At 44.8% G+C, this 18,835-nt stretch overlaps 1 protein-coding gene across 2 annotated transcripts in view; it reads right to left on the reverse strand.

The window, feature by feature from the left end:
* The window catches only part of DNAI1 (dynein axonemal intermediate chain 1), a 58,149-nt gene that overhangs the window by 24,425 nt on the left and 14,889 nt on the right, over window positions 1-18,835 (reverse strand). For both annotated transcript variants that reach the window (XM_044264299.1, XM_044264298.1), the window contains exons 2-10: window positions 13,342-13,374; window positions 10,813-10,911; window positions 10,550-10,630; window positions 8,311-8,437; window positions 7,921-8,042; window positions 7,558-7,677; window positions 6,519-6,578; window positions 4,784-4,918; window positions 1,806-1,890 (exon numbers count right to left, since the gene is read on the reverse strand). In XM_044264299.1, coding sequence (XP_044120234.1) covers window positions 1,806-1,890; window positions 4,784-4,918; window positions 6,519-6,578; window positions 7,558-7,677; window positions 7,921-8,042; window positions 8,311-8,437; window positions 10,550-10,630; window positions 10,813-10,911; window positions 13,342-13,374 — 862 coding nt within the window. The remainder of the gene's footprint in view (window positions 1-1,805; window positions 1,891-4,783; window positions 4,919-6,518; window positions 6,579-7,557; window positions 7,678-7,920; window positions 8,043-8,310; window positions 8,438-10,549; window positions 10,631-10,812; window positions 10,912-13,341; window positions 13,375-18,835) is intronic.

Here is an 18,835-nt window from a genome sequence, read left to right on the forward strand (position 1 = left end):
CTTGATCATATAGGAGAGCCCCGAGCTTAGGCTGTCTTTGAAAATACCTCATTTCAGAGAGGAGATTAATTGGTAACACTTTTCTGTTTTCACTTCTTCATGATTAGACTTTCCCTTTGGGAAAAGAGTGTGCAATTAAAAAAATCAAAGTTCAATGCATTTTTATGTGATTGTGTTCTTATAAATGAAAAAGGTTCACCAAGGCCAGTTTCTCCATGGATATTAATCGTGTTCGCAGCCCTTTGGTGGGCTGGTTGCAGAGGCTGGGTTTCAGGAAGCCAAGCTGTGTGAGTGACAAATTCATTCACAGCTGTTGTGTACTTTGACAGCTTTGAAAAGCACTCAAGGTCGTTTTCCAGCCTGAATGATAACAAGGGGGCTTGTTTAGGCTGCTGGTCTTGGCAGCCCTGGTTTCTATGTCCCATGGGTGAGCAGTGAGCATCAAGTCACCAAGAAGAGCCCTAGGCTGTCAGCAAAGGAGACCAGCCAGCAGCAAGGAGCTGCCAACTTTGGGGAGGCAGCTGCTCCAAATAAATGCACAACCTCTTAGGGAAATACAAGCCACTTGGGAATGTGCTGTTCATGCCATGGGAAGGATTCTTTTTCCCTGGCTCTGTCAAAGACACCAGAATTTCCCAGGCCCCCAGGATTTAAGCATTTCTGAATCAATCTCTTTCTTCACTTCATCACTAATTAATCACCAGCATAGACTTATTGAATGTTTACTTGAAATGTCTCTTCAAGCTCAGTGGCTCTGTAGCCTTGTGCTGGAGCACTTAGGCTATAGATCCAAAGGGCCTGTGTTCAAGTCCCAATGGCTCCACTCACTCCTCATGCTGGCTGCGGTTGTGAACAAGTGGCAATGGCCCAAATTTCTCACCTATGAAATGGAGAGAATAATGGTATTTGTCCAATAGTGTGGAGGTCAGGATGATGTAAAGTAATATGTATAAGTTGCACACCACAATGTCCAGTACATGGGCCATTCCCAGGGAATGCTGATGCTGGCTTTTCACTATTGTAACTGCTTCCTTTTCTTTACCCCTGGAAAAGGTGGAATAAGGCCCATTCTACCCCTCAGCTGAACCTCACCTTCGTCTCTGTCCCTGCATTGTGCCCCATCACATCCTTCTCTAGCTGACCTCTCGCCGGACTGTGTTGCTGCCTGGACAGGATCTTTGAACTCTCTGCAGAAAAGCTCAGATTCCCTGAGATAGTCCAGGCCCTTCATTAACTGGCTACAACTACCTCTGTAGCCTGAACTCTCACTACTTTCCAACAAACCCCTGCTCGAGTCTCTGAGTCTGCTGCCCTTTGTCCTCAGAGTCTATTCCAATTTGTTTTTACCACCGAGTGACTGCTTATGCTGTCCCTTGCCCAGAACATCTGCCCTTTTGCTAATCTCCCTCTCAGACTCTGCGTATCCCTTGGCACCTAGCTTAGCCCTCCCTTCTGCCTTCCTTGACTGCTGCCACTCATTCCTCATTTCCCTTCCTCCATTCCTGAGGATCCCCAGAGCTGTTTCAGTCTGCATTCCAGCATTTATATTGTCCCCAAGCTGGACACAAGAATTAGGAAGCACTTGTGAGCGAAGGGGGTGTGTATGTGGCAGAGGGAGAGGGAGTAGGAGAGAAGTGGACTCCCTCCTGAGCACAGAGCCCATAGGGCTTGATCCCAGAACCCTGAAATCATGACCTAAGCCAAAATCAAGGGTCAGATGCTCCACCAACTGAGCACCCAGGCACCTCCTGAGGAATTTTTAAAATACAAGCAGTAAGAGTAGTTGCCAACACGTTAAATCTTACCTTGAGCAACATCATCATATGTGTTCTGGTTGACCATCCGCTCCACAATTTTAGCAGCCTGAGTCACTTTGGTGATGTCATCACTCTGTGGAGATACAAAGGCCACAGGTCTTCACAGCTAGCTCCTGCAGAGCTTATGCCTCAAGCCACAACCCAGAGGTGCAATTGTCTCTTTGACACCACCTACCCAAGATAGCTCTGTAAAGAAATCTCTTAATGCCTCAAGGAGCAGCTCACGTCACCACCCCCTTTGGGGAATGCCTAGCTCATATGTGGCATAAGGAGTCTGCACTGCCATACTTGGCTCCTGGGCACAGCCTGACTCATGATCTTTCATTCTGAACTTGTTCTGGTGAAGGCATATCTTGGTGTACAACATGGGACTTTGGAGAGAGCCCAGGAAGGGTATTGGAGGGAAGAACAGAAAAGAGAAGGTAAGAGTCTTCTTTAGTGGAGACAGAAAGGTTTCATCATCTCAGACAAAGAAAAGACTCTCATTAAAGGCCTCAGAGAGCTTCTGATCCAACTTATTTAGTCAAGAGTTGAGGAAGAGATAGAGACCCAGAGAGGGGACAGAGATATGCTTGTACATAGGGAGTACAAGGCAGAAGCAACTCCTAACCCAAGGCTTTGTCCAGGCGCAGCCCTCAAGGTGCTCAAGAAGGCCAGGCCCATGGCTCTTGAAAATGAGTTTTCCTAGGAGTGTTGGCATCAGGAAGAGGATGGCTTCTGGAGATACACAGAGCTGCATTCCCTTCCCATTCTGTGGATTAGGAGCCAAGTGGCAACTTCAGTTAAGTTACCTAACTTCTACTATACTAGCAACAGTACATGATCTTGGGTTCTCACAACAATCTTGCAAAGTAAGTATCATTAGGATGTCTTTACCAGTGAGGAAACAGGTCAGAAGAACCCAGCTAATAAGTAGCAAAGACAGGATTTAAACTCAACTCTGTGGACTCCAGGTCTCATGCCCGCAGCCCCATGGAGAAAGCCAGTCCTTCACTAGCCTGACCACCTTTGCCTGGTCCTGGCAGACTCAAGGTTTTAGATGTGCTCCGAAGACAGTGTGTGGTGAACTCATGTCTCCCTCATTCTGGATACTATGTTACTTGAGCAGACATAGCTCTTCATTATTTCTGACTAAATTTGTGGCTTCTGAGTCCTTTCTCCCCTTCCTGTCCTAATCTTTCAGACCAGATAAGCTTACATTCATTTCTATACATTCATCCAAATCATTAATGAGACAGAAACCTGAAATCTATCATTGCAGATCTTCCTACAGGGTATCAATGAGTTGTTCTGCTTTCTCCCCTCCCGTGCACTTGAGTTTTATATCAACCTCATCAGATGCAGGTCCCTGAAAAAAGGTGTCACTCTGTTCATATGCTGGGCCTGAGCAAAGGGCCACTCAATTCTACAGACAGCCAGGCCCAGTACTTGGGATTCCCAGTTAAAACTCAATTCCCTTGTGTAGAGGTTGCACACTAAGGTGTTCACTGGTATTGGGGGTATCTTACACCCCACAATGTCCTGCCACCATGTAGCTTCTTGGTACAGAGGACTGGAATCTACCTGCATCACAGCCTTCAATGTCAACCAAGCTGGAAGAATCCAGTGTAGTCCCCCTTCCCTGGGCACATTAGACACCAAGTCTAATAGACATGTTAGGCACCAAGGGCTTAGACCAAAGGACAGTTTTCAGTCTTAGCCACAGGGACATTTCTTCTGTTCTCTGGGCCCTGGCAGTTGCAGTTAAGGTTTCTATAATAATAGTCCTAACACACAGCCTACAGCTAAATCCTTGAAGGATCTTCAAGTGAAACTTGACCCAGGCCAACAGCTCCTACAAAGCCACTAACCTCTAGGCAACAGTACAGGGGAAATCAAAGGTCTGGACAGAGCAGGCCATGGGGCAAGGACTTCATCTTTCACTTCTGGGTTCCAGTACCCAGCATGATCATGATCACAAGTTTTGGTCTGTAGTTGAATGAAACTGAATTAGAGAAGTTCGTATTAAGCCGAAGCAGGGAAGTCTTAAACCTCTCATAAAATGTGACTTTTACTGGGGACATGAAATTGAGTGGAAGTGGGCATACCTAAGACAAAGCAAAATTTCCTTTAACTAATCTGTTTTCTGTAGCAGAACCACTTCCCAGAGAGCTGCTTGGGCGCTCTCCAGGGTGCTGAACCTAGACTTCGGCTTCCTGTGGCCCTCACTTTCCCACTCTATTGCCGGTCAAACTCATCCTGATACCCATACTGTGACTCTGGCTCCCGACCCAGCTTTCTCTCTGTTGAAGGGACAAAAGTGGCCTTTCAGCATCTCCCTGTGGTGATCCTCCCTGTGGTGACCTATCACCATAATTTCCATGATGATCCCCAACCTATACTGGCTATGCCTACAATGAGCCCCCCAACCATGACCTCTATAATGACTCCTATATGGTTCTTCAGAATAAACATCCAGCCCAGAATGATCACACCCATTGGCCTGGACGTGCTGGTGACTGTGATCAGCTCTGACTTGCCTTCTGGCCCGTAAGACTCACCTAAAAAATTGAACAAATAAAGCCCAAAGACTGAAGGTCAAGAGCAAATCACTCTCCCAAACCTTAGGAGCCCTTGCTCAGGGAGGTGGTGCTCTATTCTCATATCCCACCTCATCCTGAGAATACTCCTGAGCTCTTTCAAGGTATACATTGAGCTTTCAATAACATTCATGTCTTCTGTTGTCCCCTAGCCCAACAATCCTGAATCCTATAAGACTGGGGAGAAGTATGGAATGCCAGAGGTAGCTCTAGCTCTTCTCACATATTCCCAAAAGAAAAGAACTATTCATACTTCAGCATTATCACATACTCACACACCCCTTAAAGTCTGTGAAGTCCTTCCTGATGGCCAGGTTCCCCACTACCCAGAGACCAAGATCCCACTCAGTCATTCTCTGTGACACAGCCATGAAACCTCCATCAAACCTGGGACTCCATAGATGTCATCTTCCTCATGGTCATCTTCCCCATTTTTTTAGCCACTGGTGTCTTTGCCTTCTCTTTTTCTTTGGTCTTTTCCTGTTTCTTAAGCTCCTCTACATAGGCATCGTAGATCTCCCACTAGGCAAGGGCAAGATGAGAAGGATCATCACAGGGCAAAATCTTCATCCAGGCAGCTCCTATTCAGCTTTTAGGGTTTGAGGAATAGACTATATCAACCCCTGTCACATGCCTCTATAGCATCCTCTACTTGGTCCAGGGTAATTATGTATTCGATGTCTGTCTTCTCTGCTGTCAGCTCTAGGACAAGAATGAAGCTCTCAGGGCACCTCTGGGATGAACTTTCTACTCTGCAGCTTAGAGGCTCAATTGTCAGCTAGAGATCAGTATTGTTCCAACCTAGAGACCCTGCTAGGCAAAACAAATGGGCATATATAGACTAGCTCACATTTTTCTTGGTGATTTATAAGACACTGAATTAGGACATTTTAAAAATGTTTCCCCATATAGAGATGTGATAAACTTCACTAGTTCATGTCGGCTATCTAGAGCACTGAACACAACTTCTGAGCATAAAAAGATAAATATAAGGGATGGGCACCTGGGTGGCTCAGTCATGACTCTTGGTTCAGGTCATGATCTCAGGGTCATAGGATTGAGCACCGTGTTGGGCTCCACACTCATTGCCAAGTCTGCTTGAGATTTTCCCTGCCCTCTCACCCTCTGTTCCTCCCCCTGCTCGTGCCCTTTGTCTCTCTCTCTCTCTCTCTCTCAAATAAATAAATAAGATCTTAAAAAAAAAAGTAAGGAAACCCCTGCTAACTGGATCTGACAGCAAGAGAAGCCCAAGGATAGTAACAAAGGAACCAGCAAGGATCTGGGACTGAAAAACCCCAGATCACATTCTGTGCTCTCCAGAGTTGGGCAGTCACTGCCACCTGGAGGCCAGATAGACACACCTTACAGTAATGATTCACCCATGGGCCAATATTCTATGCTACAATACATTCAATGTTTGTTATCTCATTCAGAGCCTTCCAACAACTCTGTGAGGCTGCTTGTTGTCCTCATTTGACAGAGAAACAGTAACTGATGAATTAAGAGTGATATGGTTTGCCCAGGATCTAATAGTATGAGCAGCAAAGTTGGCGCCTGAGCTCAGGTCTCCTGGCACCAAATCTTGCCCAAATCAGCATGGCTGCCAGTAGGATTTGAGGGGGAAAGATGGTCTGCAGGAAGAATGAAGGCTTCTGGAAGAGCAGGTTAGGGTGGCTCAGTGGGTTAAGCCGCTGCCTTCGGCTCAGGTCATGATCTCAGGGTCCTGGGATCGAGTCCCGCATTGGGCTCTCTGCTCAGCAGGGAGCCTGCTTCCTCCTCTCTCTCTCTGCCTCTCTGCCTACTTGTAATCTCTCTCTGTCAAATAAATACATAAAATCTTTAAAAAAAAAATGCTAACACTTCAGAGTCAGCCTTGGGGTGCCATGTGTTTCAGAGAGTTAGAAACCATGCTTATTTCCCTCTTTGACAGCCTTGTCCTGGGTTGGGGGCATGTAGCTGATCCAGAGCTCACAGGGTGGGGTCCCACTGTCTCATATCCCTAGTGTTCAGAGCCTAGACAAGGAGCAGGGAGATAGATGGATACAGAAGACTCTTTGCCAAGGATGCATGGGGTGGGTGGCTGGGGTGTGGTGATGAGATTTAGACTGATCCAGGGTCTCACCTGATTGGCTGTGGCTGAAAAGTTTGTCCTGGGAGGAGGCTCCATCTGGCATTCTCGGTCCTAGAGAACAATGACAACAGGAAACCCAAGAAAGCCTTCAAATCCTTCTCACTTAACCCAGCAGTATATCCTTGGGTGAAACATTTCAGTTGGAGCAGAGGGAGGGATGGAACACAGAACTGGGGAAGTAAAGAGGGCCTGAACAAAGGACCAGATGATGGAGTGAGAGCCTCCATTTTCCTTCTAAGCTTCTTTAGAAAAAGCCTAAGCTAGAAATCAGGGGCAATGGAGAAAAACTCCAAGTGGGGGATGGACAGGTCTCTGGCCAGCCTCCTGATGCAAGACACAGAGATCAGCCCCTGGTAAGCTACTGGGCTAACATCCCTCATCCTGAGAAGGCTTCTCCCTAATACTGGGATCTCTGCTCCAACAGAGGAATGCATTCCCTCCTCATTATGTACCACCCAGATTACTGAATAGGGAGCACACAGCATGATTAGGAGCTTCCAGAAACCCATCCTGTAGACCTCTGTCCTCCATTCATAGGTTGATTTCTGTAAAACACTGTCTACATACATGAGTTTCTCCCCTGAAACCCTGAGAGGTTCCTTCAACCTGGTATTCATGGGCCTCCATACTAGTGAACCAGAAAACTTTCTAGCCTTTTCCAGCTAGTCTATCACAAAGAGCACCAACTGCAGTCAAACTGGCTTAGTCCTGCCTCCCTGGCACATTCTGGCCTCCCCTCTCTCCCCCAGATCTTGACCTCTTCTCCAAGGCCCATACAAGTTTCAGTCTCAGTGAAGGGCTCCAGGCTCCTTGTTACCCACTCTGAACTTCTTATAAGGAGTTCTGAACTCTGAACAGCTTACAAGACCCCCAACACATGTTCCCAGCTCTCCTTGGAGAGATGAACTGTGCTGTGCCTGCCATCCTTCCAGGCTAAGGGCTGCTGGGGCAGGAGTCAAGCCTGTTCCTTCCCTGTCATGCAATAGTGCAGAACCAGGAGGTCAAGGGGCTGTGGTGGGGGTTGTTCTACCCGGAGAGGATTGTTTAAGGTCTGTGAGGCCCTCTCACTGAAGTTGAACTGGTTGGTGAGCTTTCGCTCCTTGGGCTGCTTAGGAGTCATCAATTCTTCTTCAGTTGCTTTTGCAGCTGCCTAGAAAAAAAAGACCCACAGGACCAGGGCTCAGCTGTGAGAAGAAGGTGGTGGGGAATCAGGGATGGGGAGAAGTCATGCCCTAGGAGAGGCTGGAGTAGGAGAGGGTGATGATGCCAGAGGCTTGCTACCTACAGCCTCTAACTTCTCACCTGCAGCCCCACCCCTCAACCAGTTAGCCCCAAAGCTTCCATCCGCAGCTGGAGCTGGAAGGGGAGGGATGGGAGAGGTTCCATACTATACCTCAGCGGCAGGCACATCTGTTTGACTCCCAAGTTCAGTTTCGGCTTCTGTTTCCTTAGGCTCTTCTTCTTCTTCAAGGATTTCGGTTTCTGAAATCACCACCTTGGCAGACTCCTGAGAACCTTGATAAGATACTGCAGATGAATCCAAAGGCCAAGCCTGCTCCCTCGTCCCCTGGCAGGGCAAGGCTCTCTTGGTTTCTGCCTTTGAGGCCTCAGCTACCCCAGGGTCCTCACAGCTTAACTCCCAGACCACAGCAGGGCCGCCAGCTGTGGGGCTTCATGTAAGCAGAAGCTCTGCGAAGTTATGGCTTAGTATCCGCTCCCTAGGATGACCACAGAAAGGAACCTGGGCTCTGGGCCTCCACTTCCTGCCGGCCCCGAGGCCTACCTGCTGCTAACTCATCGCGGTAGTGCTGCCGCCGTCCTTCATCCGAGTCTTTGGGGATCAGGTTCCCAACCTGGCTGAAGTGAACTGCCAGTTGGTTCACCACGCCAATAAGCTTATATGTGCCTTCCTAAGAGGAGAGGGGGCTGAGTCAGACCAGGGGTCCCAAAAGCGCTGGAGTGAGAATGCTGTCTGCCTTCATTCTATAAGGATTAACATGGTCCATCTGTTAACGAGATATATATAGATAGATATCCCCAAATGTTCAGTTAACCTGAAGTTTTAATTACATTCCAGCTTAAGAAGAGAAGACAACGGGGCACCTGGGTGGCTCAGTGGGTTAAAGCCTCTGCCTTCAGCTCAGGTCATGATCTCAGGGTCCTGAGATCGAGCCCCGCTTCGGGCTCTCTGCTCAGCAGGGAGCCTGCTTCTCTTCCTCTCTCTCTGCCTGCCTCTCTGCCTACTTGTGATCTCTGTCTGTCAAATGAGTAAATAAAATCTTAAAAAAAAAAAAAAAGAAGAGGAGGCAAATGGAAGAAGTTTTTTCTTTTACGTTCTCATCAAAGACATATTTTTAAATTGTCTTTTCTTTTCAACTTTGAATAGTTCTGGACTTGCCTATCACTGGCTCTCACATCCATGCCGAGGGATCCTCGTGTACCTGTCTCACCACAGAGCTGAGACAGGTCACACATAGTTATCAGACACACCTGGCCTGACCTTCTCCACATTGTTATAAGTTGATGTGAGGACTGGATAGATTCTCAGAGACACCCCCAATCCCCAATCCTCCTGCTCCATACAAGGGGCCACAGACATCTAGAAAAGGTTTTTTTGAGTTTGGCCCTTATCCAGTTCATACAGCAAATGAGAAGCAGGGCTCAGCTTAAAATCCAGGCAACCTTGTTCATTCCTTCTTCAACAAATAATTTTTTAAAGATTATTTATTTATTTGACAGAGAGAGAGAGAGAGAGAGGTCACAAGCAGACAGAGAGGCAGGCAGAGAGAGGGGGAAGCAGGCTCCCCACCGAGCAGAGAGCCTGATGCGGGGCTCGATCTCAGGACCCTGAGACCACGACCAGAGCTGAAGGCAGAGGCTTAAACCACTGAGCCACCCAGGTGCCCCTTCAACAAATAATTTTTAAGCAGACACTGTACAACATGCTAAGTATTTTTTAGGTTCCAGGGATATAAAGCTTAGCAAACGCAGATGTGATCCCTGTTTTCGTAGGATCTATTAGTCTGGGTCCCCTACCTAGCTTCCTTATTGAAAAGCATCCTAGTTGACTTTGGATGCTAGTTTGACTTTGACACCAGGTTTCCTTCCTTCCTTCTATCTTTCTTTCTTTCTTTTTTAAAAGATTTGTATTTATTTATTTGACAGAGAGAGCAATCACAAGTAGGCAGAGAGGCAGGCAGAGAGATAGGGGGAAGCAGGCTCCCTGCCCAACAGAGAGCCAGAGGTGGGCCTCGATCCCAGGATCCTGAGATCATGACCTGAGCAGAAGGCAGAGGCTTAACCCACTGAACCACCCAGGCACCCCTCCTTCCTTCTTTCAAAACATTTCTTCTCAACCCTTTTCAAGTCACATAGAAAATTATTACCTTTGTATGACATATAGGGTTAAGTTCTAAAGAGGAGAAGCTCTAGAGAGGAACCCAGCCCATGTGCTCTGACTGAACCAAACCCACCTACCCCTGGAGGGCTGAAAGAATTACTATTTCTGCACATAGGTTGGGATGCTCTGCCTTACATAGTCACCACAAAGCCCTTGTCTCAGGAACTCAGATGGTTGGGAGGATAGAACAGTGTGGCAGCTAAGAACAGGGTTTGTGGTTGTGGGCAGAATGGATTCAAATCCTGATTCTGTCCCCTATTTTCTGCATGACCTTGGGCTTAACCACTCTAAGCCTTGATTTTTTTTTTTCATCTGTAAAATGAGGATAATACTATCTAATTTTTAGGATAGTTGTAAGTTTTAAAAATAATTAAAATAATTTATTAACACAGTGTCTGACATGTAATAAATACTCATTAAGACTGTAAGGGAGATTAGTAAAGAAATTTTTGAAGAAATTTTTGAAATCTCTGGAAGAGTCCATGTAAAATTTCAAGGTTCCAGCCAAAGAACAAAGTTTAAAGATGGTCTCTCTAATAGCAGAGATGTTTTTGCAGAATAGCAAGTCCCTGCCAAGCCAAGGGGTACCCAGAGGCCCCCACCCCGGGGTGGGGAGACTTACTTTGAAGCTGTACCTGACGATGTTCTGGGGGGCGTGTGGGTTGTTGGCAGTCAGAATGCGGGTGAACTCTTCCTTTAGCTCCTGAGGGAGAGAAATACCCAGAGGGTCCTACATGGAGGGCCCCCCACCTCTTCTGGTACTTGGGGTACCAGCAGACATCTCACATGAAGGCTTTGTGCAGGCGGCTAATCATTACCGTGCAAGAGCACATCTCTGAGGCTGGAGGAGGTGGAAGGGGCAAGGGCGGGAGGCAACTGACTCACCGCATCGGTCAGCTCCAGCTGGTCAGGGGGTCTGACTGTGGCTTTGGACTGGGCCCATTCATCTGCTCCTTCCCCCACATCGGTTCCTGAATCTTCATCCTGGTCAAAAACCCCATGTAAGGGTCAGCAAGTAGAGCAGCCAGAAGTGGCTTCATTCACAAATCCTCCCAGAGGCCAAGCCCTGCCCCCACATGAAGACTACAGAATACACAATAGACCACTCATGAAAGAGTCCGAAGGAGCTGCTTGGGCTGGAGTTCTCACTGCCTGGAGGATGTTGGCCACCTCGGCCCTTGGGGTCAGGGGTTAGCTGGAACATTGTGGTGAGCCTTCAGAGAGACCGTCAGATTGCTGCCAAAAAACCAAGGACTAGAACTTTCTCCTTTCCCTAATAGATAGCTAAACACCTTGCCAAAGTGGCCTATGACATACTAAAAAAAAAAAAATTCACCCTTATAATAGCAAAAATATGCAGAAAAAAACCCCAAAGAATCCAATTTTTCACTTAAAACTGCTGAAAACAATGGGGCCCCTGGGTGGTTCAGTTGGTTGAGCAACTGAGTCTTGGTTTCAGCTCAGGTCATGACCTCAGTGTCGTGAGATGCAGCCCCACGTCAGGCTCTGTGCAGTGGGAAGTCTTCTTGGGATTCCCCTTCCCTCTGCCCTGGCTTGTGCTCACTCTCTCACTTTCTTTCTCACAAAGAAATAAAATCTTAAAAAAAAAAAAAAAAAACTATTGAAAACTAAAACAACAAAAACCCAAAATAAAGAGACCCCTCAACCAAATGAAATTAATATTGTGTTGATGAGGTTATGGGAAAGTTGATAACCATAAATTAGCACAATCTTTCTTTTTCCTTTTTCCTTTTTTTTCTTTCTCTCTCTCTCTTTCTTTTCTTTTCTTTTTTTCTTCTTTCTTTCACCCTTCCTTCCTCCCTTTCTTTCTCTCTCTCTTTCTTTCTTTCTTTTTCTTTTCTTATTTCCATAAATAGTTTTTGGGACCCAACCACTCTCATTCATCTATGTATTATCTTTTGCTGCTTTTGCCCTACAAGCAGAGTTGAGTAGTTATACGTGAGACCATACGGCCTACACAACCTAAGATATTTGCTGTCTGGCACTTTACAGATAAAATGTGCCCACCCTTGAGGTACATGACTCAACAGTCGAGCTGCTGGTGTTCTGTAGAATTAGATCAGTTTTCTTATCTTTATGTTAATAGCTTTTTCTATTGTGGCAGACTACAGTTTCTGTATTTTGTATTTTGGAACAGAATTTTAGAGTTAACCTCTCTTTTCTACTGTGAAAGATAGAAGATATTTATTTATTCCTCAAAAACATGACTTTGGTGTCCTGTTGATGAGCAGGTCAGTCTAACAATTTTGGTGATTTTTCTAATTTCAAGTTCTTATTTAGATTCTAATTAGTTAACATACATGGCAATATTGGTTTCAGGTGGAGAATTCAGTGATTCATCACTTACATGTAACACCCAATGCTCATCACAAATGCCTTCCTTAATACCCATCACCCATTTAGCCCATTCCCGGCCCACCTCCTTCCAGCAACCCTCAGTTTGTTCTCCATTGTTAAGATTCTTTTATGGTTTGCTTTCCTCTCACTCTCATTTTCCCCCTTTCCCTATATTCATCTGTTTTGTTTCTTAAATTTCACATATGAGTGAAATAATATGGTATTTGTCTTTCTCTGACTGACTTATTTCACTCAGCATAATACCCTCTCATTCTATCTACATTGTTGCAAATGGCAAGATTTCATTCTTTTCAGAGGCTGAGTAATATTCCATTTTATATATACACACTCCACATCTTCTTTATCCATTCCTCAGTTGATAGACATTTGGGCTCTTTCTATAATTTGACTGTTGTGGACATTGCTGCTATAAACATCGGGGTGCATGTGCCCCTTCAAATCAAGGACAGCCTTTCTAAAGAGCAATTTGGAAATATTTCTCAAAAGCCTAAAAAATATTTATACTCTTTGACTAAAGTTTTTATGTGTAGGACTTTATATTAAAGAAATAACCACAACCATAGACATGCCCAGAGATTTAAATGCATGAGTGTTTATGGGAGAATTGATCATAATAGTGAAAAAGAAGAAACAGTTAAATGTCCAATAATGGGGCATGGCTGAACAAATTATGGTATGGCCTTAAGAAACATATGGTGAAATGTTGTAGAGTAATTTTAAATGATGCTATAAAAGTATCTTTATTGGCAATGGAAAGTACTCAAATATATTATGTAAAAAGCAGATTATAAAATAACATACAGTTTGATTCCATTTAAAAACAAATACATATAATTTTTATATGTGCACAGAAATATCTGAGAGGATATAACATCATGTATTAAGTAAGAGGCTTCCTGCAATGGTGGATTTAAGGGTGATTTTAACCTTCTTTTTGCTCATTTGAATTTTCTAAAAAACATACAGCTAATATTTTCAATGGAAAACAATGCTATTAGCTTCTTGCTGAGAGCCTGCAGTGGGCTTAGCACTTACTCTCTTCCTGGCTCCTCTGCCCACACTGATGCTCTGAAAAAAAGAACAGAAACAAGAGGTAATTCATAGGCAAATTTCTGCGGGATCATCAGAACTAGTATTATAGATAGGGAGGCTTCTGCCCAGAGACCTCAAAGATAGTGGACATGGAGCTTTCCTAAGTCTTTTTTTTTTTCTTTAATAATTTAAAGATTTTATTTATTTATCTGTCAGAGAAAGAGAAGGAGAGAAAGAGAACCCAAGCAGCGGGAGTAGTAGGCTCACCACGGAGCAGGGAGCCCGATGTGGGGCTTGATCTTAGGACCATGGGATCATGACCTGAGCAGAAGATGGACACTTACCTGACTGAGCCACCCAGGTACCCCTCAACAAACATTAAAAAAAAGCATTTTCTAGGGGTGCCTGGGCTCATTCAGTTAAGCATCTGACTTTTGGTTTTGGCTCAGGTTTTGATCTCAGAGTTGTGAAATCAAGCCCCACATTGGGCTCCACACTGGGCATTGAGCCTGCCTAAGATTCTTGCTGTCTCTGCCCATCCTCACCCATCTCTCCCACTCTTTAAAAAAAAAAAAGCGTATTCTAAGATCTCAGTTTTGTACTATGCATTAAGGGAAATTTGAGGTCAGATTATACTCAAAAACACTTGTTTGGGATGAATGTGAACTCTTTCTGAGCAGGTACTTTGTTTTATACACTGCGGTCTGAGAATATAGTAAGTGTTCAAAATCCTTATTGAATAAATGAAGGAATGCCATTAGTGATCATGAGGCTGGGAAAAATGTTTTTCCTCTTTGGGCCTCGGTTTCCTTGTCAGTAAAATGCATAGGATTGGATGTGATGACCTTCTAGTCATAATATGCTAAAATCTTCTGTTCCTGAGAGCGGCATGGTCTGTTCAGCTTGATCAACACTTGCTGAACGTCTATTTATCTGTCAGGGACACAGGTCAGCAGAAGGACAAAACCGAAGAGAGATGAGGTCTCGGCTCCAGTTTGCTCAGGGTCCATGGAGGACAGAGTAGTGTAGGCAGGGCTCATCATTGCTCCCTTCTTCCCTCCCTCCTTCCCTCCCTCCCTCATTCACTCCCTCCCTCCCTCATTCACTCCCTTCCTCCCTCAGTATATGTTCCTTTGAAAGCCTGCTCCTCATCAGCAGCAGAGAGACGTGTGCCCAGGGCGCTGGAGGGGTGCACAGAGACCCCTACCCAGCCCAAGAAAGGCTCCCAGAGGTGGCTATTTCCTAGTCAGGTAACAAAGAACAAGTATGGATTGTCCAAGTAGAGAAAATATTTTTCCGAAGAAGAAAACAGCATGCACAAAGGCAAGAGAAGAACAGTGACAGAGCCAGTAAAATGTTCCCCAAGCAAGCAATAGCCATGCAGTATATATATAGAACGATAGGGGTTTCAGATGATCAAGCCAAAGGGAGATCAGTGGAGGCTGGAAACGTGAAGGAAGGGTTCTTATAAGAAACAGGTCTCAAGTACTGAAAAGGGGGCCAGAACAGCCTGCCAGCAGCACAGCCCATGGGACAGAGACCTCTGCTCCCAGTGCTCACAATCCACCTGTGTGGTCTTAGGGGAAGTCTCTGGGGCCCAAGTTTCCCAAATACAAAGTGAAAGAGTTAGACTAGATGGCCTCTTATGGCTCATGCATGATAGTCTATGGGAGGGCTGTGATGGTGGAGGAGAGGAAAGGGATGCCAGGGAGAGGGAAAACATGTCTCAGCTTGGGCTGGGATTGTTGTTGGTAGGGCAGGCAGCAGGATTCAGATTTCTGCCAGGTTGCCAGGGTTTCCAGCGATGGAACCCTTCTCCAAGGCTAAAGTACACGAGCCAGAAAGCTGCTTTTTTTTTGCTTTTTTGAAGCACCTCTGATCCTTAAGGGAAAAAGATGGAAGCGCCACATCCAACAGCTTTCTGGCCCACAACAAAGCCCTGGAGGACCAATCCCAGACCCAACTGCCAGCCTTAAATAGAAAACGAGATCCAGTTACCACTGCCCCCCGTAAATATGTCTGTAAAACATTTATCTGGCAATAAAAGAACTGACAAGGCAATTTGAGTGTAATTGTTTTTGGCAGTTGGAAATATTTCAATTAACACACTATAAAAGCCACACTATAATAAATGCAAAACAGGCCAATGAAATCAGCTGCAGCCCTGACTTCCCAACCATGGCAAAGGAGATTGAATGTCAGACTGCCACTTTGGGCCCTTGGTCTTCCAAAAGGAGAAGCTTGAGACAGACAAGGCTGAATTCCTGGAAAGCTTTTGATGGTTCCTCCCAGAAGTCATCAAACCACGGAAGAACAAAGCGCACATTCCCTCCCCTGGCCCTCAGAACCCTATCATCTGGCCCTGCATCTCCATTCCAGCCTGTTCTCCAACCCTTCATGTGCTAACACTTTGAGATGCAGCCCACCAAGTCTACTCACATTTCCTGAGCATGGCCTACACTTTCTCACCTCTGCACCTTTGCTTTTAAAAAAAAATTAATTATTTACTTTAAGGTAATCTCTACACCCAACATGCAGCTCAAATTGATTAGCCTGAGATCAAGAACTGTATGCTCTTCCCACTGAGCCACCCAGGTGTCCCTATACCTTTGCTTTTTATAGTTCCTCCAGCCAGAAACACCATCTCCCCCTTCCTCCTTGCTGCTCCCACTATCTCTGCCTAACAAAACATTACTCAATTAACCTCTGCTAGTCCTTTATCTAACCCTGCCATATTATCACTTTTCTCCTACCTCCCTCTACTCTTTCATTCCTCACTTTGAGCAAGGCTCTGCCCCATCTTCCATCATCACCACAAGCATGGGCTGTTATGAGATGAAAAATGAAATGGAACTTCAGAGAGACACTCTGTTATTTCTGAATTTTGGTCTGTAAAAGCAAATAGTATTATGAAAAGAAATATAATACTACAGTACACACTGGAGACAATTTGGAGATTCCAGCAAAGGAAGTCCACCATTCTTACACTATTCTTGTACTTATATATTCTTAAACTCATACTTGATCAAAGAAGATCCTCTACTTTTGGATAGGTCATTTTATTTGGCCAAGGGAGGATGTCTATTAGAGGAGTGATACAGGAAGAGGAATCCCGCCCCCAAGAACACCATAGCAGTCAACTTAATCCTGATGATCAATGGGATAACAGATGTCCCAGTCTGGACTATCCCATAGTAGAGCATTTTCCATTCTCATTAATACAGATTTTAGTGTGAGCATCCTGGGGGAGGGAACTGGTAAAAACTCAGCTCCCTAATGCTTATTTCTCATTTCTCTTTCAGGATGAGGGCTGGGTTCCCTTGCTCTCTCTTGAAAGTTCTCCACTTTCATTTCCATGTCACCTCTCCAGCAGTTGCTTCTCAATATCCTTGACCAGAAATATATTGACCAGGAATATATGCTTGAACCCCTTAGTTGCCTTCTTCTTTTTTTAAAATGATTTATTTATTTATTTTGAGAGAGAGAGAGAGAAGGCATGAATGGGGGGGAAGGGAGAGGGAGGGAGAGCATTTCAAGCAGATTCCCTGCTGAGTACAGAGCCCCATAGGGTTCCATCTCATGACCTTGAGATCATAACCTGAACTGAACTGAAAGCAAAAGTCACCTTCCACTCAATCTACTGAGCCACCCAGGCATGGCCCAATCCAGTCTTATTATTCTATACACTCCCTTTGGGTGTTCTTACCCCACCCATAGCTTCATCTTGCACCTTATGATGGAGTTCAAGGTTATTTCTTTTTTTTATATTTTCATTTTTTATTTTAGTAATCTCTATGCCCAATGTGGGGCTTGAACTCCCAACCCCCACATCAAGAGTTGCATGCTCTACTCACTGAGCCAGCCTTGTGCCCCAAAGTTCAAATCTATTTCTGTAGCTTAAACTTCCTGGAACCATGTTCAAATTGGTAACAGAGTACTTAAATTCATTATATTAAAAACCAACCTCAATGTATTCTTTTTCTACCCTAATCATTATATTCTTTTTCTACACCAAACTTCTATTTCTTCCAGTATTTCCTATTTCACTCAAGCATCCCCATCCACTCAGTCAGTCAAGTTGGAAAGTGGAAACCATCAAATATGCCTGCTTTTCCCTCCCTTCCATTAGCATCATGTTTCAAAGTCTAACAATTCTATCTCCTTAATATCTTTCATAACTATCCTCTCCATTTACACCTCCCTTAATTCGGGCCCTTACTCTCTCTTGCTTAGCTACATTTGATTTCCCTGACTCCAGTTTCTCTCCACTCTAATAATTATATTATTATCATCATTCTTATCTACTGAGCATTTACTCGGAGCTAGTCATTTACTAAGCAATACACATGCATTATTTCATTTAACCTTCAGAACTACCTTATCAGGTAATAGCTATCATTATTCTATTTTACAGAAGAGGACATTGAGGCTTAGAGTGAGCAAGCAACTGACCCAAAGGTGACCAGGGTTTGAACCCAAACTAATCACTATCAGTGATCTTCCTGAAACATAAATCTTATCATATCATTCTCCTAATTTAAAGCCTCCAAAGGTTCTTCATCAGCCCAGAGATAAATCTCAGCTCTCTGACACAGCATCCATATCATCCCCTACTCTATTCTTCCCACAGCTGTGGGACTGTGCTTTGAAAATGAAAATTCTGGTCAAGGTAACAGATGATTATTATTGCCACCTACTGGGCATTTACCTGAACTTAGATCAGTTTTGGTACATGGCCCACTGAAAAGTATAAGCAACCCCTTTGTCCCTGAGCATATTTTAGGGGTAAGGAGATAAAAACCTTCTTAAACTGTTCCCTATTATGAAGATATAATATTTATTAAACAAGTACATGATCAGATATACTCAGGGAGCCCAAATGTGGGCTCTGAAATCAATCATAGCTTGGTTTGGGTCCCCACAACACTACCTGCTAGTTCTATGACTCTAGGCAAGTTACTTGTCTTCTCTGAACCTCAGTATCCTTATCTTTAAACTGGACATAATGACACCCTCTCAATCGTGGTGTTGTTATGAGGATTAAGTCAATGCACATAAAGTACATAATGCAGTGCTTAGCCAGAGTTTATGCTCAATTAATGATAGCTGGCAGCCTTTATTCCCAGTTATAGACGCTGCTCTGCCCTCAGCCACACAGAATCTGTGTGGCCCTTGCTTACTAGGATGCCCCCACCTTAGGAACTAGAGCAGCTCACGTTTCCTCCAAAGAGTTCAATGAAAAAACATGTTTGTTCCTGGAAAGAGGGGCTCTTCGAAGCCCGCAAACCCACAGATGTAGCATCCTCCTTCCTGCAGCCCAGGAGACTTCCTTTACCATTTCAGTTGTCTTGGTCCTTATTTTAAAACTCACTAACAGGTTTCCATTAAGCTAAAATGAAACTAAATACCTCACCAGCTTGCAGTTTCCATTTTTAAAAGGGTAAGAGCTCTTAGTCCCAAGGGAATAGTAATTCACCAACAAATCTTTCTTGGGCTA

This window comes from Neovison vison, chromosome 9, assembly GCF_020171115.1.
Source record: "Neovison vison isolate M4711 chromosome 9, ASM_NN_V1, whole genome shotgun sequence".
NCBI lineage: Eukaryota > Metazoa > Chordata > Mammalia > Carnivora > Mustelidae > Neogale > Neogale vison.